Source organism: Chinchilla lanigera, unplaced genomic scaffold, assembly GCF_000276665.1.
Source record: "Chinchilla lanigera isolate Chin_1 unplaced genomic scaffold, ChiLan1.0 scaffold00054, whole genome shotgun sequence".
In the NCBI taxonomy this organism is placed as follows: domain Eukaryota; kingdom Metazoa; phylum Chordata; class Mammalia; order Rodentia; family Chinchillidae; genus Chinchilla; species Chinchilla lanigera.
The window spans coordinates 10,341,084-10,366,648 of NW_004955455.1; the positions used below are offsets into that span (position 1 = coordinate 10,341,084).

At 43.3% G+C, this 25,565-nt stretch overlaps 1 protein-coding gene across 5 annotated transcripts in view; it reads left to right on the plus strand.

Moving 5' to 3' along the window:
* Acacb (acetyl-CoA carboxylase beta) overlaps positions 1 to 25,565 on the plus strand; it is a 145,132-nt gene that overhangs the window by 58,776 nt on the left and 60,791 nt on the right. For all 5 annotated transcript variants that reach the window (XM_013520459.1, XM_013520458.1, XM_005396484.2 and 2 more), the window contains 12 exons: positions 6,396 to 6,505; positions 6,675 to 6,756; positions 8,219 to 8,317; positions 12,283 to 12,392; positions 12,492 to 12,602; positions 16,444 to 16,653; positions 16,890 to 17,060; positions 18,798 to 18,959; positions 20,728 to 20,891; positions 22,987 to 23,137; positions 23,219 to 23,322; positions 24,649 to 24,730. In XM_013520459.1, coding sequence (XP_013375913.1) covers positions 6,396 to 6,505; positions 6,675 to 6,756; positions 8,219 to 8,317; positions 12,283 to 12,392; positions 12,492 to 12,602; positions 16,444 to 16,653; positions 16,890 to 17,060; positions 18,798 to 18,959; positions 20,728 to 20,891; positions 22,987 to 23,137; positions 23,219 to 23,322; positions 24,649 to 24,730 — 1,556 coding nt within the window. The remainder of the gene's footprint in view (positions 1 to 6,395; positions 6,506 to 6,674; positions 6,757 to 8,218; positions 8,318 to 12,282; positions 12,393 to 12,491; positions 12,603 to 16,443; positions 16,654 to 16,889; positions 17,061 to 18,797; positions 18,960 to 20,727; positions 20,892 to 22,986; positions 23,138 to 23,218; positions 23,323 to 24,648; positions 24,731 to 25,565) is intronic.

Here is a 25,565-nt window from a genome sequence, read left to right on the forward strand (position 1 = left end):
TTTGTCTCTCTTAATCAGTATTGGCTTGAAATCCACTTTGTCTGCAAATAGAATAGCTACCCTGCTTTTTTTCTGGGTTCCTGTCCTATGGAGTATTGTTTTCCATCTTTTGACTTTCAGTTTATGAATTTCTTTTTGATTAAATGTGTTTCTTGTATGCAGGATATTGTTGGATCTTGTTTCTTGATCTATTCTCCTGGTCTGTTTTTTGTTTTTTGTTTTTTGTTTTAAATTGGTGAATTAAGACCATTTACAGTGATGGTTGTAATTGATATGTATTCATTTATCCTTATCATGTTTCTTGTTGTTGGTTCTCTTTTTTTTCCACTCTGTTTAATTGTGTGCCTTGCCTTGTGGACTCATTCTGTTGGGGTTCATGGAGTTGTTATCCTTGTTATCTCTTTCTAGAATGTTCTGCAGAACAATTTGGAATGCTGGTTTGGTGGTCATGAATTTCCTCAGGTGTTCTTTGTCATAAAAATATCTTATTTCTCCATTAATTTTGAAAGATAGTTTTGCAGTGTATATCAGTCTGGGTTGGAGTTGTTTTCTCTTAGGGCTGAGATACTTCATTCCAAGCTCTTCTTGACTTGAGGGTTTGTGTTGAGCAGTCTGCTGTGATTGTGATGGGCCTTCTTTTATAAATGATTTGTTTCTTTTCTCTAACAGGTTTTAATATTCTGTTCTTGTGTTAAATTTCTGGAATCTTAACTTTTATATACTTTAATATAATTTTTTTTTTTAGCATGGCTAATTGGAGTTCTATATGCCTCATTTTCTGTATGTCAAATTCTTTTTCTCTGCTTGGGAAGTTTTCTGCCATTACTTCTGGGAACAGGTATTTTATGTCATTTGTACCATCTTCTGCTTTTTCATTGACTGCGATCAATCTTATGTTAGTCTTCTTTGCATCATCTATCAGCTTTGGATTGATTTTTCATGATCCCTTGATATTTTTAAGGAATCTTTCTTTTCATGATCACTAACCACAATCCTGTCTTCTAGGTCTGATATTCTGTCCTCACATTGGCTCATCCTGCTGCTTATACCTTGAGCAGAATTTTTGTTTCATGAATTCAATTTCTTTATGTTGGACATTCATAGTTTGCATCATTTTTCTAAACTCCTCTATTTTTTTAAATCTGTGTCTGCTCTAAAGTCACTAATCATGTCCTTCAGTACAGTCCCCATCTCTGTAGTTATCTGAGAAATTATTTCTGATTTGAGTTTTTCTAGAACTTCATTCATCTACTTTTTTACTTCTGCTGTTACCACTTCAGAGAGTCCGGGTGGGTGGCTTTTAAACTGTTCCAACTCATTGCCCCTTGAGTTCACCTTTGGTGAGCTAGAAATCTGGGGTTGCATCTTATTTCCATATCTTCTTATTTTCTATTTTTTTAAGTTTAATTCCTGGGTTGATGCTTATAAATTGCTTATGGCAACCAGCTTTATTGCTAGTATTTAGCACCCTTAGGAAATGACTACTTCTCAAAGATGTCTTCCAGATTTAACTGGCCTTTGGGTATTGAGTCTCTTTCAAGATCCTACCTCTTCATTTTATTGAGAATGAGAAGTTGCTGCCTTTTGACCTATCCTCTGGTTCTTTGGAACTGGCCTATCATATTTTTTATAACTATTACACAATCTCAGTCTTGGCATAGCAGGAAGGATAACTGATTAGAACAATTATGTCACCTTGGCTAACATAGTACAATCAGCAATAACAATAACATCAAACACAGCCTAGAAAATGACAAACTGAGGTAACTATTAATTTGCCACCTGTGAAAGTATGAACAAAATCTAAAAGAAACCAGAAAATTGTATACAGTAAATATGCCCTCAGTGTGGTGATTTTACCCTCAGGGGAGCAAGTTGAAAAGAGGTTGGGGAAAAAAATAAATAGAAGAAGAGGAAGAGATTAGAAGCAAGGCTGGAAGACAAAGGAAGATCCTGCAAACTTTGGGGAACTGGTGAAGAAGACAGGAAGGAAAGCAAGAAGGAAGAAATAAAAGCAAGAACAGAACAACAGCAACAATAACTAGAAACAATGTGCACACTCATACAAAACCATGAAGAAACAATCAAGAAAAAAAGAACAGAAAAGCAAGAAAAGTGAAAAAAGAAAAATAATAAGAAAATAAGAAAAAAAAAGGTTCACTTAAAAAAAAAATGTCCACTGCTATCACTGGTGGACAAATTGGTCAGACAGAGTCAAGATCCATACTGACTAATCCCAACCAGCCAGCCATAGATTTACAGCAGAGTAGTGGGTAATCTCAGCAAGCCTGCACATTTAGTTCCACTGAGGTTCAGGCTGGTTTGTAGCTGTGAAGCTGGAGCCTGATTTGTTCCACCTGCAACACTCTGTGGGCCTCCTGCCACTTTGAACAATGATGTCAGCTTCACCCTGACACGGAGAGCCACTAGATGGAGCCAGCCCGCAGCTGCTCTGAGTTCTGAGCTCAGCTGGCCCCTTTCCAAGATGGCACCGGACCATTGCCCTCTCCTGGAGTACATCTGAACCCAAATAACTCACCAGCCTTTGTAGTCCACTGTGTCCACTGCTCTATTCCACTGTTCAATGTGGTGATTTTACCCTCAGGAGAGAAAACTGAAAAGAGTTTTTTTTTTTTTTTAAGGGAAAAAAATATTTTTTAAAAAAGAGGAGCTTAGAAAAATGGTGCATTTCTCCATGGAGGACTCTGGGGCCGCCAGTAGTCACTGGGTGTCTGCAGGTCTGAGTCAACCCTCCCATGCCGTGAGTCAGGGCTCAGGGAGAAACTTCTGCTTGCCACCTTCTTCTTCTGCATTGAAGTCTCTCTCTTCACTCTCTCCACGGGCTTCAATTTTCACTTCAGACCCTTTCTGGGTCCTCAGGACCTTCCTTCTCTTTCTCACATTGCTATATTCCAGCATCTGGACAGCAAATCTCAGAGAGGCTATTTCTCTGCTGCTGACTACTCTGCCATCTTCCTCTGCTCCTTTTCTTAAAGTGCTTCAGAGGTTAAAGTGTTATTCCTGGTTCACTAACCTCACTAGGAGCTTGTCCCTTGAGCTCTCCCAGTGCACAAGCCCTGGGCTCTGTCCCGCATAGATGTGGCCTTGGTTTTTATTCACAGCCCCAATTTGTACATGAGACAGTTGAGGCCCAGAGATATAAACTTATCACTTGCCCACTCCTACAGGCAGCATGTGACACAGGTGAGACTGGAGCCCTGGTCTGTTTGAGTTGAGAGCATTATTTTACCAGGTCTCCCATCATGACAGACTAACATTCCAGATCCTACCCAGACAAGAAGGCCCCATATGACCAGGGCCCTGCCAGCCACCTAACTCTATCTCATGCCTCTTACTTTCCATCACCAGGTCCTGCGCTGTCTCACACTTTACTGTAGCAGGGCCTGGGCATAGCTGGACTCTCTTGACTGGTTTTCCCCAAAGTCCTTTGCATGGCAGCCCCTTAACCTCTGATCCTGAGATCCCCCAGCCTCTCTGGGAGAACCTTATTTATTTCCTTCCTGACAGTGACTCAGGCCTGTGGATACTGTGTCTGTTTTCTTGTTTATCCTCTCTAACATTAAAGAAAAACTCAACGCAGACAGGCTTGTCTGAACACTCACTTTATCATCCCAGGAACTCCCTGGTGTCTGACACATATGTGTTTGCCAAACATTGGAAGCAGGTGGGCCTGCTTTTTTTAAAGTTACTGTGAATGCAATTTTCCCAATTTCTTTCTCAACTAGTTTATTATGACTATTATTATTAATATATAGAAAAGTTATTGGTTTTTTAAATGTTGATTTTGCATCATGGATTATCTTCCTTTTAAAGAATAACACAATATTTTTATTTTAACCCCCTTGGAAGAGAAAATAAAATACCCACGCTCTTTAAGTCAAAAGTTCTGCTTCTAGGAATCTGTCCTTAAAGCCCACCCATCAATAAAACCAAAGAAAGTAACGAAAGGATGGCCACTGAGCAGTGTCTTGGACTGGGAGACATTAGGCTCAAGCCAAAGACAAAGGTTGACACAAGTGTACTCTCTGTATGATCCTGAAGATGAGTGATGTGGAACTTTATGTGTAGACACAGAAATCCAAGCGTGACTGTTCCTCCTGGCCCACCTGGGTATAATATCAGAAGCTGTGAAACTGCTGGAAGCTAGCACAGGGGAAACATTTGAAACCATGGGCCAGAGGCAAAGACTTTCTGAATAGTATTCCATTAGCACAGGAAGTAATAGCAAGAATAAACAAATGAGTAAGAGGAAATCTTTACCAGGTACTCTCTGTCGAGGATTAACATCTAGAATATGTAAGAACTCAAAAGCCACTAAAAAATAAGATAACCCAGTCAGTAAATAGGCAATGAATTTAATAGACACTTCTCAAAGGTAGAAGTACAAATGGGCAATAAGTATATGGAAAAAATGTTCAGCATCTTTGGCCATTGGGAAAATGCAAATCAAAATTATATTGAGATTCCATCTCACCCCAGTCGGAATGTCTGTCATTGAGATACAAAAAACGGCAAATGCTGGCAAGGATGTAGGGAATGGGGGAAACCCATCTAAAAAACAGGCAGAAATGGAAATTATTATAGCTGCTATAGAAGCCAGTATGGAAATTTCTCAAAAAAAAAGCCCTAAAAATAGAGCTATCGTTTGATGTAGCTACACCTTTCCTTGGTATATACTCAAAGGAATTAAAGCCAGCATACTGTAGGGATACCTGCATACCTTAGTGTATTGCAGGACAAAATATGTACAGTAGCCACCATATGGAATGAATCTAGGTGCTCATTAAGACCTGAATAGATAAAGAAAATGTGGTATAGCTGCTCAGTGGAGTATTATTCACCCATAAAGAAGAATGAAATTTTGTTCTTTCAGGAAAATGAATGGAACTGGAGATCATCATGTTAAGTGAAATAAGCCAGGCATAGAAAGACAAGTATCACATGTTCTCCCTAATATGTTGACTCTGAAAGACATGAAAATAGAAGAGAGACTATTCATAGACAAGAGGAAGGAAACAAAGAGGGAAAATGCAAATCAAGATTACATTGAGATTCCATCAATGTAAGAAAGGGCAGTGGGGGATGGAGATCATAAAAATGTGCTGTATACATGTATGAAATTCTTTTTGTACCAGGAATTGAACTCAGGACCTTGCACTTGCCAGGCAGGTGCTTATGCTGCTGAGCTATATCCCCGGCCCTTGAAAACTTTTTTATTTTTTTTGTTTGTCTTTTTGTCTTTTTGAGACAGGGTCTCACTATGCAGTTGAGGCTGGCCTTGAGCTCACTTTGTAGCCCAGGCTGGTCTTGAACTCACAAAGATCCTCCTGCCTCAGCCTTCCAAGTGCTGGGATTAGAGGCATGCAGTGCCATGCCCAGCCTTAAAGACTTTTTTAAAAAGGAAGGAATCTGTCATAAGATGCAGCATGGATGGGACTTGAGGACATTATGCTAAGCAAAATAAACCACTTGCAAGAAGACTTGCATGTGATTGCACTTATAAGAGTAACTAGAACTGAGTGTGGTGGTGCACACCTGCAATCAGGAGGTTGAAGCAGGAGGATCGCCATGAGTTCAAGGCAAGTTTTGGCTACATAGTGAATTGAAGACCAGCGAGCTACATAATGAGACTCTTTCTTGAAAAAAAAAAATGAAATGATCAGATTCGTAGGGACAGACTATAGAAGAGTGGGTGCCAGGGACTTCAGGGAAGGAAAACGGGGGGTTGTTCATGACTATAGAATCTCACATTTGTAAAGAGAAAAAGTTCTGGAGGTCTGTTTCACAGTGACATGAATATCCTTAAAACTACTCAATTGTGGGCCTAAAAGCTGTTACAGTGCTAAATTTTGTTATGTATTTTTTACCACAATGTAAAAATTATTTTTATTTTTGTTTTGGTAGTAGGTATTGAACCCAGGGCATCACATATACTAGGCAAGTGCGATGCCACTGAGCTACATCTCCAGCTTTTTACTTTTTGAGACAGGGTCTTGCTAAGTTGCCCAGGCTGGCCTCAAATGGGTGATTGTTTTGCCTCAGACTCTCACGTACCTGGGATTACAGGCATGTGTCACTGTACCCAGCTTGTTGTATTATTTAATGGTAACACAACATTAAGATAAACTTTGCGTACTCTAGGAATTTTAAAAACCCATCTCTGATATCACCATCCTGCCAGACTGCTTCCTTTCTTGTTTCCTTGTCCAGAGCTCACTTATTTTCACATATTTAAGATCATAGTCAGTGTTCCTCAGATCCTCACAGGTTTGGCCATTGCCGTCACATGGCCGGAATGTGCCTGCGTCTTGCAATTTCAGCGGTTGACTTCCATCTGTCAGTTCTCTTCCCTTTTCCCTCCTGTTGAATTCCAGAGTACATCAAGATGGCAGATCAGTACGTCCCTGTCCCCGGAGGGCCCAACAACAACAACTACGCCAATGTGGAGCTGATCGTGGACATCGCCAAGAGAATCCCCGTGCAGGTAACTGGGCCAGGGAGCCCAAGCATGCCCTCGTGGGAGCGATGCACAGAACCCTGGAACGCTTCCATTCTGAGTTCAGAACAGGCTGATGTAACACAGCAAAGAGCTTTTGGTATTGTGGGAGGCAGGTTCACGGAGGATCTTTGTTCACTCATTTCTGTGTTTGCAGGCAGTATGGGCCGGCTGGGGCCATGCCTCTGAGAACCCCAAGCTTCCAGAGCTGCTGTGCAAGCATGGGATCGCCTTCTTAGGTACAATGCACTTCGTCTGTCACGTGTGTGGGGATTAGAGCACTGATGGGAGGCTACCCTGGGGCAGAGTCTCTTTCTGGTGCTGCCTGGAAAAGCTGGGGTCAGTTTGTTTTCCCATATCACCTTTCACTGTGGGTAGCAGATGGGTCCAGGGATGGGTGGGGCCAAGGGTAAGTTGGCCAGGCCGCTAGAATAGAAACTATTATCATGGTTATCACAATGGGATGATGCTAGTTCCAGCAAAGCCCCTGGCTAGTGTTTCTGCTGGAACTAAGATATCAGCCAAGTTCAGATTTCTGACCAAGTTTGAGGTGCCGGTTCTGAGAGGATAGCTTTTTGGTCTGTGTGGTTTTCAGGCTTTAGATTGCTGTCAACCTCTTGGAACCAGAGCCTCTCATTTCTATCATATATTAGGTAAAACAACACTTACTTTCTCATGGCATCCATTGGTTTTAGGACTTTTTTCTTTTTTCGTGGTACTGCGGCTTGAACCCAGGCCTTTTGCATTGATCTGTATCCTTGGCCCTCATTCATTCATTCATTTATTTATTCAGACAAGTCTTGCTAAATTGCTTGAATTTGTGAAACTCTTGGGCCAGCCTCCCAGAATTACAGGATTATAGGTGTGCAGCTCTGTACCTGGCTGGTTTCAGCTCTTTTATTTGCCTACGTAATGTATGAACTCCATGTGTGCACACGTCCCTTGGTATCCTTGGGGAACTGGTTTCGTGCCTCCTCATAGATACCCAAACCACAAATACTCAGGCCCCTTATGTAAAATGACATAGTATTTGCATGTAACCTCCTGTGTAGTTGAAACTTTTTTGGGGTTTGTTTTAGCAGTGCCAGAATTGAACCAGGGGCCTTTGTATACTCAGGAATTGAGCTTCTCCCACTCTTCTGTGTACTTAAAATTATCTCTTGATTACTTGAAATACCTAATGTGATGTACATGCTACATGCACTGCATTATGAAATAACAAAAGAGGCTGTGCATGTTAGGTGCAGATACAATTAAAAAAGAAAAAAAAAACTGTATGTGTGATTCGCTGACTACTCAAGTACTGAATTCAAATGGAACTGAGAGCCAACTGTCCTGGAAAAGTTGACTGTGACAAAAACCATTGGGTCCACAAAGCTGAAGATGTCTCCTGTATCTGCTCTTTATAGAACAAGTTTGCTACTCCCTGTCCAGCTCTTTGGGGTGCTAGCCTGCCCCCTTGCTCCAGTTTTTGGCTTTCCTCAAAGTGAATTTTGTGTAGACTCCATATGCCAAAAAAAAAAAGTTACAGTTCAGTTGTGAAAAGTTGACCGATGCAATAGCAGACTAACAGATTTGTTTTTTTCCTGACGTGCAGTTATATTCCTGGACAGTGGGGACCTCTGTGTACTTGCTTGGTATTCGGCTTCATGGGTCCTGTGGTTGACTAGGTCCTGCTCTTTTTCTTGCCTTATTCTTCAGGACCCCCCAGTGAGGCCATGTGGGCCTTGGGAGATAAGATTGCTTCCACCATTGTGGCTCAGACCCTCGACATTCCAACCCTGCCCTGGAGCGGAAGTGGTAAGGGACAGTCAGCTTCACCTTGGGGAAACTTCTAGCCCAGTCTTGCTGAGGTGGGCAGTTAGGGGGACTGGAGTAGGTTTTTTCAAATTATTTTGTTTAAAAATGTGAAGTTATTATATAAGTGGTGCAATTCCATTGTAGACAACTTAGAAAATAGGAGAAGCATGAAAAAGAAATAGAAATCATCATAATCCTATGATCCAGTGTTGAGCTTTTTTTTTTTCTGCAGTAGTAGGGATTGAACCTACAGCCTTGCACATGTTAGCCAAAGTGCCCTATCACTGACCTATATCCCCGGGCCTTTTTAAATTTGATTTTGAGACAGAATCTTGCTAAGTTGGCAGGCAAGCCTTGAACTTGGGATCCATGTGCCTTAGCTTCCCGATTAGCTGAGTACAGCATGTGTGCCACCGCACCTGGCTGTGTTGAACATTTATTTCAGTGTAGCTTCCACTTCTTCAGCCTTTTTTGCAGATATAGCCTTTATTTTATTTATTTATTTATTTATTTATATTATTACTGGGAATTGAACTCAGGACCTCGTGCTTGCCAGACAGGCGCTGTGCCGCTGAGCTATATCCCTGGTCAAAAAAGTCAGAGCTTATATTTCTTAGACTGTGACTTTTCACCCCCACTGTTGAATATCTTTCTAGGTCGGTAAATATACTTTGCATCATTTAAAATGCTGCATAGATTATACATGGAAGTACTGTAATTTACTTAATAATCCTCTGTAGTTATATAATTTAGATTTTTTCCTAATTTGTTTTCTAGTTTTAAAAATAATCAAAGGAATGGAGCTTTGATAATCTTTTTTGTTAAATCGATATATGCTTTGTAATCATCTTAGAATAAATTCCTAAAAGTGGAATTTTTAGGACAAATTAAAAACTAAACAGGAAAATGTCTCAGGAGTTCACTATTCAACCTGATGTTTTCTTCTACTGAGAAATTTTCCAGTTTTGGAACATTTATTTTTCTTTGTTAAGCCTTTACATGGTTTTGGAATCTTCATGTGATTCCCATTATAGGTGACGCCTCAGGGTAGAATTGGGAGTTTTTTGCATTCAGGGTCAGATGTTGCTGTCCATAGACTCAGTCTGAATTTCCTTTTTTAAAATTTTTTTCATTAGTGCATATTTGCCATATGTAATGATCACATTTATCATAGGGAATTTGTCCTTGTATGTAATATTTCTCAATTCTTTTTTTCCCTCTCCCCTCCTTTCCCTTCCACCTTTCTTCCCTTCCCCATTTACAGAAATTTGTTCCCATTTTTTCCTTCTTTTTTAAAAAATCCTTTTCCCCTTCTTTCCCTTCCCCCTTCCCCTCCCTTGTTCCTTTTCCCATTTGGGTGTGTTCTTCCTACTTCCCAATCTGTCTTCCATTTTGCTCCTTATTTACCCTTGAGATTTCTCACGTGAGAAACAGTGCAATATTTTAGACGTAGGAAAACCATTGGAAAAGTCCAACGCCTACTAATGATAAAAACCCTACAGAAAGTTGGAACAGATGGTCTTTATCTCAATCTGTTAAAAGCCATGTATGACAAACCAATAGTCAACATCATACTAAATGGAAAAAAACTGAAAGCTTTCACTCTGAAATTAGAAACAAGACAAGGATGCTCATTATCACCTGTCCCGTTCAGTCTAGTTCTGGAAGCATTAGCCAGAGCAATTAGACAAGAGAGAGGAATACGGATAGGAAGGGAAAGAGTTAAATTATTATTTGTGGATGACATGATACTCTACGTAGAAGACCCCAAAAGCTCCACCAAAAGACTCCTAGAATAAACAGCCTAATTTGGTAGCATAGCAAGACACAAAGTCAGCAGTTAAAAATTCATACTATTCCTGTACACAAATAACAAACTTACTGGGAGAGAAATTAGAGAAACAACACTTATTACAATAGCATCAAGAAAAATGAAATACTGTACTTTGGAATCAATCTAATGAAGGAAGTGAAAGACCTTTACATAGAAAACTACAGTGCTCTGAAGAAGGAGAATGAAAAGGATATCAAAACATGGAAAGACATACCCTATTGTTGGATAGGCAGAACAAATTTAGTGAAAATGGCCATACTTCCAAACTGTTATGCAGATTTAATGCAATCCCAAACAAAATACGAGTAGCATAGCTCACAGAACTAGAGCAAACAATCCTAAAATTCATGTAGAACCTAAAGAAACCCAGAATAGCAAACCAATTCTGGGCAACAAGGGCAAGGCAGAAGGCATCACAATCCCTGATTTGAAGCTATACTACAAAGCTACTGCGAGAAAAACAGCATAATACTGGCAAAAAAACAAAAATGAAACAAACCAAACAACAACCATGAAAAAACAAAAATAAAAACAGACCTGACAATCAATGAGATAGATTAGAAGATGCAGAAACAACTCCAAGCACCTCAGTTACCTTATTTTTGATAAAGGGGGCATATACTTTCACTAGAAGAAAGGTAGCTGTTTAATAAATAATGCTGGGAAATCTGACTGTCCATATGCCAGTTTTGAACCTAGACCCAAATCTCTCACCATGCACTAAATTAAAGCTGAAATAGATCAAAGATCAAATATAAAAACTGAAACAATCTGCTGGAAGATAGAATAGGTAAAACATTTGAAGACAGAGAAAGAACACACAAAATTTACTACATTCCTAGGCATGTAGGTGGCAGTAAAACACTTCTAAACATCAGTACTAACAGGCATAATACTTAAAACAAAAGAAGAGTTTTGTATGATGGTGCACACTTGTAATCTCAGCACTCTAGTATGCTGAGATAGGAGACTGCAAGTTTCAGCCCAGCCCAGGTAACTTACTGACTAAGCAAGACTCTGTCTCAAAATTTTAAAAAAAAGGACTGGAGAAGTAGCTTAGTGTGGAAGGCCCTAGATTTAATCTGTGGTAGCACAAAATGAATGGAAGAGAGAAAGAAAGAATGAAAGAAAGAAAGAAAGAAAAGGTACAGGCAAAGACTTAATGAACAAAACCCTGATAGCACAGGAAATAATACAAAGAATCAACAACTAGGATCACATCAAATTAAAAAGGTTTTGCACAGCAAAAGAAACCACCAACAGAATGAAGAGACAACTCACAGAATGGAAAAAAAATGTTACTGGCTCTTCCTGATACAAAGGACTAATATCTAGAATCCATAAAGAATTTTAAAAAATCAGACTCCCTCAAATTCAAAGGCCCAATCCAGAAATGGTCATCTTGAAATGAATAGGCACTTCTCAGATGAAGGAGTACAAACAGCGAATAAATATATGCAAAAATGTTCAACATCACTGGTCATTTAGGAGATGAAATTAAAACACTGAGATTCCATCTCACTCCAGAAAGAATGGCTATTATCAAGAAATCAACTGATAACAAAGTCTGGTAAGGCTGTGGGGGAAAAGGAACCCTTGTCCATTGTTGGTGGGAGTGTAAATTGGTACAAACACTATGGAAATCAATATGGATATTCCTCAAAAAACTAAAGCTAGAGGTTCCATTTGATCCGGCTATTCCCCTTCTAGGCATCTTCTCAAAAGAGTTAAAAGCATCATACCATAGTGATATATGCATTCCCATGTTTATAGCAGCACAATTTGCAATAACTAAATCTTGGAAACAGCCCATATGCTCATCAACAGATGAATGGATAAAGAAAAAGTGGTATTTATATACAATGGAGTACTACTCTGCCATAAAGAAGGCAGAGTCATTTGTAAATAGAGGCACTTCAAGACCAAAATTTGAAGTGAATTTCATAAGCTTGATTCCTGTTCACGGTGAGTCAGTGCTAAGACAGTGAAAAGCACTTGGCTGTGGGACACTAAAGGGACGGTGTGTGGCTTGTTGGTCTGCAGGAGCTTAGGCAGGGAGAGGCCCTGTGGGTTCTAGGCTACGTGTTTCTGCCATCCTCGGGAACAGTGGGCTTTCTTTGTGATGCTCCAGGTCTGACAGTGGAGTGGGCAGAGAAGGATCTGCAACAGGGGAAGCAGATCAGTGTCCCGGAAGATGTTTATGACCGGGGTTGTGTGAAAGACGTCGACGAAGGCTTGGAGGTAAATGAAGAGGGGCCGGGGCGCCAGAACCTTTTCCTCCCTCAGTGGTCGTGGCACCTGTGTCAGCTCTCAAGAGGCCTGTTTATCCTTTTCTCCCAGGCAGCAGAAAAGATTGGTTTTCCACTGATGATCAAAGCTTCCGAAGGGGGCGGAGGGAAAGGAATCCGCAAGGCTGAGAGCACCGAGGACTTCCCCATGCTTTTCCGACAAGTGAGCTTTTCTTGCTTGTATTCTTCCGGGTTTTGGGAATTGTTTTGCTTGGTTGTTGATCGCTGGATCATTTCTGTTGTAATTATTCCCTAACCCTGGGGAAGACCTTTGTAGGAGTTGGATCTATAACTGTGTTTGTACTTTCTGGTTCTGTGTTTTGTTGTTACGTTGTGGTGCTGGGCGCTGAGCCCGAGGCCTCACACATGCTGAGCAAGGTCTCTGCTGCTGAGCTGCGTCCCAGTCCCTGGGTTGAATTTTGACGCAGATATGTACTTACATTGTTAAGGAACATCATGGTTTGTGTTGATTTTACACTACTACTTGCCTTTTTGTTCCTTTTTGGTTTTGGTATCGGGAATTGTACTCAGGACCTTGCATTTGCCAGGTAGTCACTGTGCCGCTGAGCTACGTCCCCGGCCCTTTACGCTGCCTCTATGGATGGTTTGATTCAGTGACTCACTGCATTTTTAAAGGATTTCATAGATACAGGGTCAGAATACCTGCTTGTGACTGTTTACCTGTCAAGGTGTAGGTATTGTAGGAGTCTTGGTGTTTTTAATATTCTAGATGGTCAGTTTTTACTTTATTTTTTGGTTGTTTTAATTGTGGGAACATATTATATATTTACCTATTTGTAGCTACTGCTAGCTAGCTTCCTTCCCTCCTTCCTTCCTTCTTTCTCTCCGTCCTCCTTCCTCTCTCTCTCCTTCCCTCCCTCTCTCTACCTCTTTCTCTTTCTCTTCTTTTCTTTCTTTCTTTCTTTCTTTCTTTCTTTCTTTCTTTCTTTCTTTCTTTCTTTCTTTCTCTCTTCCATTCATTTTGTGCTACTATAGATTAAATCTAGGGCCTTCACACTAAGCTACTTCTCCAGTCTTTTTTTTTTAAATTTTGAGATGGAGTTTTGCTCAGTCAGTAAGTTACCTGGGCTGGGCTGAAACTTGCAGTCTCCTATCTCAGCATACTAGAGTGCTGAGATTACAAGTGTGCACCATCATACAAAACTCTTGTTTGGTTTTAAATATTATGCCTGTTAGTACTGACGTTTAGAAGGGTTTTACTGGCACCTAATACTCCCATGCCTAGGCATGTAGTAAATTTTGTGTGTTCTTTCTCTTGTTTAAGTAAAATCGTACTGACTACCTTCTCATTCTTGGTTTTTTTTTCTTTTTTTCTTTTTTTTTTTTTAGCCAGGGTCTTACTATGTAGTGCAGGCTGGCCTTGAACTTGCTTATGTAGCCCAAGCTAGCCTCAAACTCATGGTGTTCTTCCTGTCTCAGCCTCCCGAGTGCTGGGATTATAGGTGTGCACCACTACCTTCCCATTCTTAAACCAAACTATTATAATATTTCTAGGTTTTCTTCTAGACCTTATTCCTGTGTATATTTTATAAAGACTAAACTACATTTTCTTCCACATTAAAATATTTGCGATGTTGTTTCAGTGTTCACAATTATTTTGATGAGGGCACAACATTCTATACATACCTCTAGACTTATTTATGAAACTATTTTTTAAAATTACCGTACTAGGGATTGAATCCCGGGACTGGAGCATGTTAGGCAAGTGTTTTATCACTGAGCTATAGTCTCAGATTTTTAAAACTTTCTTTTGAGACAGGATCTGAATAAGTCACCCAGTTTGGTCTTGAACTCATGAACCTCCTACCTCGATCTCCCCAGGATTGGGATTACAGGTGTGCATCACCATCCCAGCCTACTATAACTACTACTTAGTTTTTTTCTCCTTCTCTGAATTATTTTCTTACATAAAGACATAGGGAGGCAGGCACGGTAGCGCACACCTGTAATCTAAGCACATGATAGGCTGAGGCAGGAGTACTGCAAATACAAGCAACACCCAGTCTCAAAAAACAAAACCCCCCCAAAGATCTAAGAAGGACTTAAATCACTTTATAAGAACTTACAAATACACCTTAGAAAATAGCTTACAGGAAAGCTTTTGGCAATGATATTGCTCTTGGCAATGCATGTCATACAATGAAAGTAGCAACTTCACTATCATGGTGTGTCTGTTGAGATGTACAGGGATTTGTGGACCATGGGGAGAAGAATTTGCATCCACAGGAAAGGGTTAACAGTAGCACAGGGAGTTGCTGTCCAGCCTCACCCCATTCCCACCACTGTTAACGGGTCACAGAACTATTCCTGTTTGTCACAGCTCAGAGATGAACATTGGGAATGTTTCTGTTAAGCGAACTCAGACTGAATTCATATTTCAGGTCTTCTCTTGGAATGGCTTTTCCCTTCTGCAGGATCCAGTCTTAGATACCAGGTTGCATTGGAAGTGGTACCGATTCCAAAGCTTCTTTCTTCTCAGTTTTTAAGAGATAGGCTGCTTTTTTAGAGGCACCGCAAAGGGGAGCAGAGATCACAGAGCACACCACACACCTCCTGCCTTCTCACACACATGCCTCTCCCTAACGCTGTTCTTTCATTGACACAAAAATGTTCTTATCGTAAGGATTCAAACAAGATGGGAATGGACAGAGAGAATGACCCAACCCCCTGTCTCTCAGATATAACTGCTGTTCTTTCCTGGTTAGGTCTTTTTTAAGCCTCATCACTGGAGATGCTTTTACATAGGTGTTCAGATAATTCTATTTCATGAGTTTTCATGTAACTGAGATCATCCCATATGTTATTTCAACTCGCTTTTTTACCCACTGATGACTCCTAGAAATCATCCCGAGTCAGGCTCAGTGGTTCAGATTTGTGATCCCAGCTACATGGGAAGCTGAGGCAGAAGGATCTCAAGTGCAGGGTCATCCCAGTAACTTTAGCAAGACCCAACATCAAAACAAAGTGAAAAGGCCCTGAGTTCAATTCCTAATATGGAAAAGGAAAGGGAAGGGAAGGGAAGGGAGGGGACAGAAGGGGATGGGAGGGGAGGGAAGAAAAAAGAGAGAAAGAAAGAAAAAGAGAGAGAGAAAGGGAGGGGAAGGGAAATCATTCCATTTGAATGCTTATTTTCACATCATCTTTCTCGAAGAATCTCTAGCTGTTATCCCTGTAAAGGAGTGCCTTCCAGACATTAAAAAGATGGAATAAAAAAAAGATGGAATAAGTATCTCTATAAGTTCCTCATGGAAAACCAACTGGGAGGATACATGTGATCAAGTAAAGGAAAGCTGCACAAGAGTGTGATCTGACCCCATTTTTGTTTAAAGAAATATTCTATACGTGTGTTACTACATAGGTAGGAGAAAACCATTAACATGTAGAACTGCATATATCATTATGAAATTTTGTTTTAATTCTTCCTAGAAGTAAGAAGAGTGTTATTATATTTTCTTTATTAATATGTACTTGTAGTACATAAAAATAAAATTATGCAAGAAACCCTGCATATATTGAAGGCCCCAAACATGATGTTCTGTTATGTGGACATTTAATGGAATGTACAAATGTCAGATGTACCTTTGATGGATCTGGTCAAGTTCACAGATCCATCCTCTCACGTGGTTACCACTTGTGTGTGCTTGGTGAGAACACCTGAGATTTTCTCAACAAATTTCAAGCATATGGTATGTTGTTGTCTGTGGTAGTCATCATGCTGGACACGAGACTCCCAGAACTGCACTCTCAGTGCGTTATCTTTAAGAAATAGGACTGTGGGGATATTTCGCCCTTTTCACAACGTTTGACTTGAAAACATGAGGATGTCAGGTCTTTGAGAGAGGAACCACAAAGGTTGAAAATGGGCAGATTCCTAGAGCGGTCCTATAACCACACAGCTGCTATTTGATGGTCTCTTCTGAGAACTTCTAGAAGCCCCCACAGCTGGTTTCCCCATGGAGACTGAGTGGCCCTGCTACCCACAGGTGCAGAGTGAGGTTCCAGGCTCGCCCGTCTTTCTCATGAAGCTGGCCCAGCACGCCCGGCACCTGGAGGTCCAGGTCCTGGCTGACCAGTACGGGAATGCTGTGTCACTCTTTGGGCGGGACTGCTCCATCCAGCGGCGGCATCAGAAGATCATTGAAGAGGCGCCAGCCACCATCGCCCCACCTGCTGTGTTTGAGTTCATGGAGCAGGTTTGCTTTGCCAAGCTTGGGTGGGGGCAGCTCTGAGCCAGCGTGGCCAGAAGGCGGGTGGGCCCAAGAAGAAGAGGAGGGGGCCCCTCCCGGAGGTGATCTCAGCAGCTCACAGATGTGCTGGTTCAGCTGACTCTGAGGCTCCCAAGTAGCAGGTCCTACATGCTAGTTGGTGACCACTAACTACCTGAGAAAACCACTGGAAATCGTGGGTTTCTGTCTCCTGTTCTCTGTAGTGTGCAGTCCGCCTGGCCAAGACCGTGGGCTATGTGAGCGCAGGGACAGTTGAATACCTCTACAGCCAGGATGGCAGCTTCTACTTCTTGGAGCTGAATCCCCGCCTGCAGGTGGAGCATCCCTGCACAGAAATGATTGCTGACGTCAACCTGCCAGCTGCCCAGCTACAGGTGAGGAAGCGGGCCCCAGCCCTGGCGTTTCTTCTATCCCAGGAAGGAGGCCTAGGCCTGTCCCTTTTTTGGCTGGCTGTCCCCTGGGAATGACAACGGTATGTGTATTGATGGGAACTGTGAAAACTAAGAACCTTCCAGGAAGCCATTTGTCTCCTTGGTCTGGCCAAGAGCCATTAGAGACAAAAGCGGTAGACTTTCTCCCTAGGAAAATATTTTTCATATGACTTGAGCATTTGTGGACCCCTGACACCTATTCATAGACCCAACCTTCTTTGATTCTTACTGTGTTAGTCACTTTCCTGTTGCTAGGACAAAACACTGGACGCCTAGGTTAAAGGAGGGAAGGTTTATTGGGCTCACAGTTTCAGCATGTTTAGTCCATAACTGGCTGGGCTCCAAGGAAGAAGTAATACGGTAGGAGAGGGTAGTGGAGGAAAGCTGCTTACTCCATGACAGCCAGGAAGCAGAGAGGGAGAAGAGGGGACGCAGCCAGTCACCTCCCCAGTGACTCACCCATCCACATGCGCCTCACCTCACAGCGCATGAACTCCTCAGTGGGTCAGTCCACTAAGGAGCACAGTGTCCCATGAGCCAGTCACTTTCCAAAGACACGAGAACACCTGAGACTTTGGGGGATGCACTGTAGATCTAAACCATGCCATCAGCCTCTCTAAGGACATTTTTTTCCTAATCCTTTCCTGGTGAAACTTTGTCATTATGGGTCTGTATCTCTTTGGGTGCTATATCTGTGCTTTGTACGTAAAAAGAGTAAAATTTTTTTACCCCCTTGGGGACAGTGCTGAGCCTGTTGAGAACACCTGACCCACAGTTACAAACACCCAAAGAACTCTTAAAAATCTTTAAACATTTCTTCCCTTCCTCTGTCTCTTCTGTCCTTTCCTCCTTCCTTCCCATCTCCCCCTCTTCCATCACTGGAGTTCTTGTTGTTTTATTTGATCTGTTTGTATTTTTTAGTTTAAAAAATTTCAGATGAATTGGAACTCTTCCTGGTATTATTTTTTCATTCTTGTTTTGAGACAGGATCTCACCAGGTAATCTGGTGGCCTTGAACTCACTATGTAGCCCAGACTGGCCTTGAATTTACAGTGATCCTCCTGCCTCTGCCTCCCAGGTTCTGGGATTAGAGGCATGCACCACCACACCTTATTTTTTTATTCTTGACAGTGACTTTTTTTTTTAATTGCATGCAGTACTGAGAATAAAACCCTTGTGCGATGTTGGCATTTTGGACAAGTTCAGGCAGAGTGTCCCTTGATTTGGATTTGATTATATCTTGACAGAATATCACAGAGGCAATTTTGAATTGTTCTTAGTGCACTGGTCAAGAGACACAGAATGTCAAAAATCAGTCTTGTGGTTAAACTGGTGTCCAGAGTACCTGGGTTTTGTTTGTTCTTCCTTCGGGCTTTCCCTGTGTCCCTCCTAACCCCCTTGCCCTTTGCATCCAGCACTGTCACTTCTCTCCTTCGCTCTGAGAGTCTGTACCTTGACCTTGAGGCCCATGTCGCATTGTGCGGTGCTGTTTCCTGGGTGCTTCTTTGCACAATGACACTGTTTGCTTTGGGGAAGCCAGGTCTTATCTCGCCTGTCGTGCCATACTACAGCTCTGCGCGTGTATGGGTGCTCTGTCCTCAGTCTGTCTCAAATCACTGACTGAGCCTCTTCCTCTGGCATCCTGGGGACTGACCTGTGGGATGGATTTCTCGATTTCAGATTGCCATGGGTGTGCCGCTGCACAGGCTGAAGGACATCCGGCTTCTGTATGGAGAGTCTCCATGGGGGGTGACGCCCATTTTTTTTGAAACTCCTTCAAACCCTCCCCTCGCCCGTGGCCACGTCATTGCAGCCAGAATCACCAGCGAAAATCCAGATGAGGCAAGTGTGGGGCCCCTGCACTTCCAGCATTTCAGACCTCCCAGCCTGGGGGAGACCCTGAAGGTAGCCTTGGAGGAGATACCAGTTGTCCAAGCTTCTTTGTGTATATACAGGGACACTGGGGAGTCGAAGGGACATGTGTGTTTATTGGGTTATGGGTCACATAACGTGTGCCTGGCACAAGCAGATCACCCAGCACTTTAGTACTTACTTATAGGACAGTGCTGCTACTACTGGGCATTATTACTCGGACGACAGCCAGGAGGTGGGGTCATTCGTCCTGTACCTCCTGCCAGGACCTGCTGAGGCCAGGCAAGCCCAGTCGCAATACACTGGCCATCTTTCGGACCAACATTCAGGTTTAGAGCCCAAGACCTTGCATTTTTGGTGGCCTGTGTTTTGCCATAATATACACAGAATCTGTCCCACTGTCGAAAGTCCTTTTGTGACTTGATCTTTTTTATTAGTGTATGTTTAAGACATAGGATAGTCACATTAATTTTGGGGAATATTTATATTCTGCCAAACCATATATATAATTTATGTATTATACATATTATATATATTATATATTACATATATATATAATCTTGATCATTTTGTGACTTGTTCTTCAATCTTGAAAAATGAGCCAACTGATATCTATCACAGTTCACATGCTCAGTGACCACATAGATTATCACATAACTCATTAGTGTACTGCAGCTTATTTATTTAATTTTTAAAATGTAATATATTTAACATAAAATTATATGTACATATAATTTAAATATATAATACAAATACATGTAAACATAAAAATTGTACATATCAATGAGGTAACACAATTTTTTGATTTATATGTGGACATTGTGTAATGTTTACATCTTTAATTCTTACAGTCAAGAAACTTGGGGTAAGAGAGCTGCCTCTCTTGATTAAAGAATTTTAAGCTATAGGACCTATATCTGTTTGGAATTTCTGCAAGTTAAATACCACCTCTGGTGAATGAGCAAACTGAGAATTGCTCAGAGAGCTGGGGAGTTATTAGAGGTTTCTGGAAGGATGGAGACCTGGGTTTGGAAGCAGCCCAGGCACCTGGAATTCCCCATGTCTCACTGGATCCCAGGCCCCTCCTAACTGGATGTGCCTCATTACTTAACTCTGGAACCCTAGTCCCAGTGAGGCTGTTCCACGTCCACCCACCCTCAGCAAGATCCCACTGGTGGGTCACCTTCCAGAATGGAATCGTGTGTGTGTGTGTGTATAATACATGATCCCACACAGGGTACACTAGGTCTTTTCATTTGCCCAAATCTTCATCCAGAGTTAGATATCTATGCACTCCTTACTTTTTTTGTGTCAGTGCCTGGACTGGAACCCACACCCTCACACATGCTAAGCAAGTGCTGTACTACTGAGCTATGCCCCCAGCGCCTACTTTTATTTTTATTTAAAGTTTTATTATCTAAAATGTCGTGTATAAAACCAGAACGTACCTTCACCCAACTCCCTCAGTAATCAAAATTCGCCCACATTACATCGGCACCTCCCCTCATCCACGCTCGGTTGTTGTTCTACAGTTTTTTAAAAGTCAGAATTAGAGACAAATGGATTCCCCACAAATCGCTACACCCACAGGTGTAGCAAGAGGTAGCAATATTTACCGAGCATGCTAAGCTTTTGATTGTGGTCAGGGTTCTTGGGTTTTCCTAGAACTGAATTCTGATGCAAATAGATTTAGAGTGATGATTTCTTCCACTTTGTTTTCCCCCTGTCTGAACTCTAGGGCTTTAAGCCGAGCTCCGGGACCGTCCAGGAACTGAATTTCCGCAGCAGCAAGAATGTGTGGGGTTACTTCAGCGTGGCTGCCACAGGGGGCTTACACGAGTTCGCGGATTCCCAGTTTGGGCACTGCTTTTCCTGGGGCGAGAACCGGGAGGAGGCTATTTCGTCAGTATCTCCTGCCTGCCTCCCCCTGCTTTCCCTGCTCCTCCCTCTCTCTTTCTTCCCCTAGTCCATCCATCTGTGTTTCCTCCCTTTGCCTCTCCTTCTTCCCCTAGTCCTTCCTTCCTTTTTTGCTTCATTCCTTCCCTCCTGTAAGAACCCCAAATCCCTCAATGCATGGCTTTAGGAGACCGAGGCTGTGAATCACAGGCAGACCCTATTTTAACTACCTCTCTGCTTGAAGTTCAAGAACAAATTCTCAGTTGGGTGTGGTGGCACATGCCTGTAATCCCAGCACTTGGGAGGCTGAGGCAGGAGGCTCATCTGAAATTCAAGCCCAGCCTGGGCTACATAGTGAGACCCTGTTTCAAAAAAAGGAACAAATTCTCTTCCTTTATTGAAGAACCCAAGAAGCAGAAATGGGCTCACCAAAGCTGTTTGGCGTTGAGCTCATACAAGGTCTAACTTAAAGGAGACCTAAAGAACATTCAAGGTAATACCAAGTGTTTTAAAGGTTCTGAGTATTACAGCTGAGAAAAAGTGCAGAAGCTGCTTGAGATCTAACCCTCATAACCAGTTCCATTCTTGGCTGTATTCACGCTGAGACTAAATTTCTTAGGGTGTGTTCTGGTGTGACCACAGCCTGCGTCCCCCCTTCAGCCAAGTCCGTATTCGTCATAGTTCCCGCAGCGCTCAGAAACCTGCACTGATCAAAGGACCCCGAATTCTGAAATGCCACGTCTCACATTTTTCCAGCCTTGCCAAGGGTACAGCAGGGTAAAAACCCAGCTTACTTTGTAATTAAACATTCTCATTTTGGGCGGATAACTGCCTTTCAGAGTGACAGAACACAAAGGCATTGTGGATATTTCATTTAAAAAGCATTAGGATCTGGCCCAGGGCACCTAGCCACGAATTCATTTAATTGAATTTGGCAGTTTTAATGACTGGACCTCTTTCCAGCTTTGAATACTGCATTTTAATCATGTCGAATGGCAAATTGAGGTCATTGACGTGTAGAGGATTATTTACAGTGTACAAGGCTTAAAGGAGGAGGTGGGAGGCGGTACAGCTGGCCAGTGCCCTCCAAATAAAATGACCTGGGGCTTGTCCCACGCTGTACAGGACTGACCATAGCTTTAACAGAATTCAGAGGGAATAATTCCAACTTCTCCTGTTGCTGTTGCAGTCCAATAAGGGATCAACTGCCTTGCATTCCTGGGACTGGTTTCCAAGGGCATCAACCTCTCAGTGCTGCCCTGGGAATGCCCCAGGCACACAGACCAGTCAGTCACTTTGACTAGGGACCAGTTAGTCACTAGCTTCTAGTTCCAGCCCCATACCTGGCTTCCCAAAGTGTAGTCATACCCATGTTTGATCTCACTGTGTGTTCATTTTCTCACCCCCAAAATGGGGCCGTTATTACCCCTTCCTTACACCTAGCTAGTTCAAAGGGGCTCGGTTCCTTGTGGGGAAGAGGTATGTTCGGTACCTTGCCGTCCTCTCATGTATTTCCCCCCAAACACTTTTTGAAGTTGGAGGCTGTGTTTTGAGGAGTCTGCCAGTGGCCCCCAGCCCTGAGACAGCTAGCAGCGATCCCCCTCTGCAGGCGCACCGTGATCCTGTTGGATGGAGCAGCCCTGTGGGTGTCTGGAGGTGGTTCTGGCTCTGGGAAGAGGAGACTTGAATAGAGCCAGGAGAGACAGACCTGGTGTCAACTACAGAGCTTACCCTGCCAACCATTAGCTTCCATCATAGTTAATAATAACTATAGTGATACTTAATCACATTCACAGCAGCTAACTCTTGGCGGTCAGTGACCCTGTGCTTTACATGGAATGTCTCATTTTAATCTTCAAACACCTATGTGACTTCGAGGATATTTCCCCATTTCCCAGAGGAGGTAACTGAGGACCAGAGTAGTCAAGTCGCTTGTCCAAGGTTACTCAGCTACTGACTGGCTGAGTAACCACTGAGCTGAGAATGACATGCGGCCCTATCTTAACTCCTGTGCTCTTCTGGCGCTTTGAGAACTACTTCTGGAAAAGTGCGTGGGACCTCTGTAGGCGTTTGAAAACAATCACGTGTCATCCCCCTCAAGGAACATGGTGGTGGCTTTGAAGGAACTGTCCATCCGGGGCGACTTCCGGACCACCGTGGAGTATCTCATTAACCTCCTGGAGACAGAGAGCTTCCAGAACAACGACATCGACACGGGCTGGTTGGACCACCTCATCGCCCAGAAAGTGCAGGTGGGGAGCTGCTGCGTCTCCCCTCCAGGTGGCCGAGACCCACAGCTCCCCACAGATACTGAGACTTGGAGTCTTTCCTAGGCGGAGAAGCCGGACATCATGCTCGGGGTGGTGTGCGGGGCCTTGAACGTGGCAGATGTGATGTTCAGAACATGCATGACGGATTTCTTGCACTCTCTGGAAAGGTGGGGCCTCTATGATGTGTTAAGTATGGGTGGTGCAGAGAGCAGGCTGTGCTTTCAGTGGCAAACCAGTCACCAGGCAGTTGATGAGCCCTTCCCACCAGTTTACCTCTGCGAAGTCCCGCGGATAAACCCGAGCCACCCTGGAAGAGGGGGAGGGGTGGGAGCAGGTAGGCTGCTTGAGCCCGAGGCAGCAGTCACTTCGCAGGCAGTCCTTGGGAGGCTGGTGCTGCCTTGTGTAAGGAACAGGTAGTGCTCGGGAGTTCAGAATTCAGGGAAGGGAAAGGTGGGAGGAGAAGCAGAGCAGGCCAAAGGTCATCTCTCCTGAGAGCCTCTTTCTCAGACCCGTACCTGAATCTCAAGGTGACCAGTGAAAAGGACTAAAATGGAAAGTGACCAGGTACCCGATGGATAGGCTGGGACTCGCACCTCAACTCCGGTGGCGCTTTGTGCTGGGCCATGGGGGCGGGGCTGTCCTGTGCCCTGTAGGATGATAGAATCCACAGCCTCTGCCCACTAGATGCCGGGAGCAGCCCTTCCCTGAGTCGAGACTGTTACGTCTCCCGTGACCCAGGAGTAGGGACAAAGTTGCCCCTGATTGAGAACTACTGTGACAGGCAAGTGAACTAGGAAGAAGAGAATAAAGGATAAACATTTTCAGTGATGGGGCTATTGTGCTTTGGCGTGGTAATGAAGTCTTTATCCCTGTACTGATTTCTTTCACGACAGAAGGCAGGTCCCACATGGGGAATTTTCCCCAGATGGAGCCATTATGGATTTTGCTCCCAAAAAGCTGTTTTATATGTCCATTTACTTTGTGGTAGGGGGATCGAACACAGGACTTTCACGCTGAGCTACAACCCCTGCCCTTTTTTATTTTGGATGAGAGAGGCTCTCACTAAGTCACTAAATTGCCTGGGTTGGGCTTGAACTTACCATCCTCCTGCGCCAGCCTCCCAGTGTACTGGAATAACAGGCATGTGGCACCACGCTCAACCTGAAAAAGCTTTTTAAAATCTCATGTCCTTCAACAATTCCTTACATTTTGAGGAAGCCAGGTTCCTTGGCAAGATCTATGTCCTGTGCTTTTTAATCAGAGTTGTTAGGTTTTAGGCACAATCCACTTGGCTGGTGGTTGGGAAGAGCAAAGAGCTGGATTTTTTTCTTTGTGGTGCCAGAGATAGAACCCAGAACCCAGGGGTTTGTGCATGCTTAGTATCTACTCTACCACTGAGCGCTACCCCCAGCCCCTGGTGATACTTTTGAATTACAGGGTATGGCATTCTCAGTCCCTTCCTAGGCTGACAGCAGCTCTGTCTTCTCTCTCAGAGGCCAGGTCCTCCCAGCGGATTCTCTGCTGAACATTGTGGATGTGGAGTTGATTTATGGAGGTGTCAAGTACATTCTGAAGGTAAAGGTCCTTGGGCTTCTCCCATGTTCGCAATCCTCCGGCGGCTTCAGGGAGTTTGCTGTGTTTCTTCCATGAGCCATCCCTAGAGAGGATTTTCTCATGCCTGGACCCGAGCAATTGTGTTCCCTGGGGATCCCCTTGGAGTTCACGACCTTGGGTTTCGGAATGTGTAGAGCTGGCTGAGAGGCAGAGATCATGATGGAGCATCAGTTCATCTCCTGCGGCTGTGTAAAAAGCGCTGTGAACTCGTGGCTCAACACAACAGAAGTTGATTTTTTCTCTCTCCTAGAGGCCAAAAGGCAATCCAGTTGTCAGCTGAGCATGGGCCCTCCAGAGGCATAGGGAAAGGCCCCTCTGGCCTCCAGTGGTTGCTGGCATCCTCCATGGTTCTTGGTTTGTTGATATATTACTCCAGCCTCTGATTCCATATTCACAGCTGTCTTCCCTTTGTGTGTGTGTGTGTGTGTGTGTGTCCATCCTTACACTGTTGTCCTCCTGTATCTGCCCCTGTCTCTTCTCGTTTAATAAGAACACCTAGCACATTGAATTTAGCACCACACCCCCCAGTCCAATAGGACTTCATGTGAACTGGTTCCATCTGCACAGATCTGATTTCCAAACCTGCTCACATTCCGAAGTTCCACAACTTGTGAGTTCTGGGCAGCACTTTTCCACCCAGAACCGAGTGTAAACAGAACCTTTGCTGAGCTGGAACAGTGGTGCAGGTTCATTCACAGGGGCTGCATGGCTATGCCAAGAACCCATGAATGGATTTCTGGTCTCTTTCCTCTGTCATCACCAGTATCTGTGGAGCTTCCTCTGGTTGCTGTCCCCT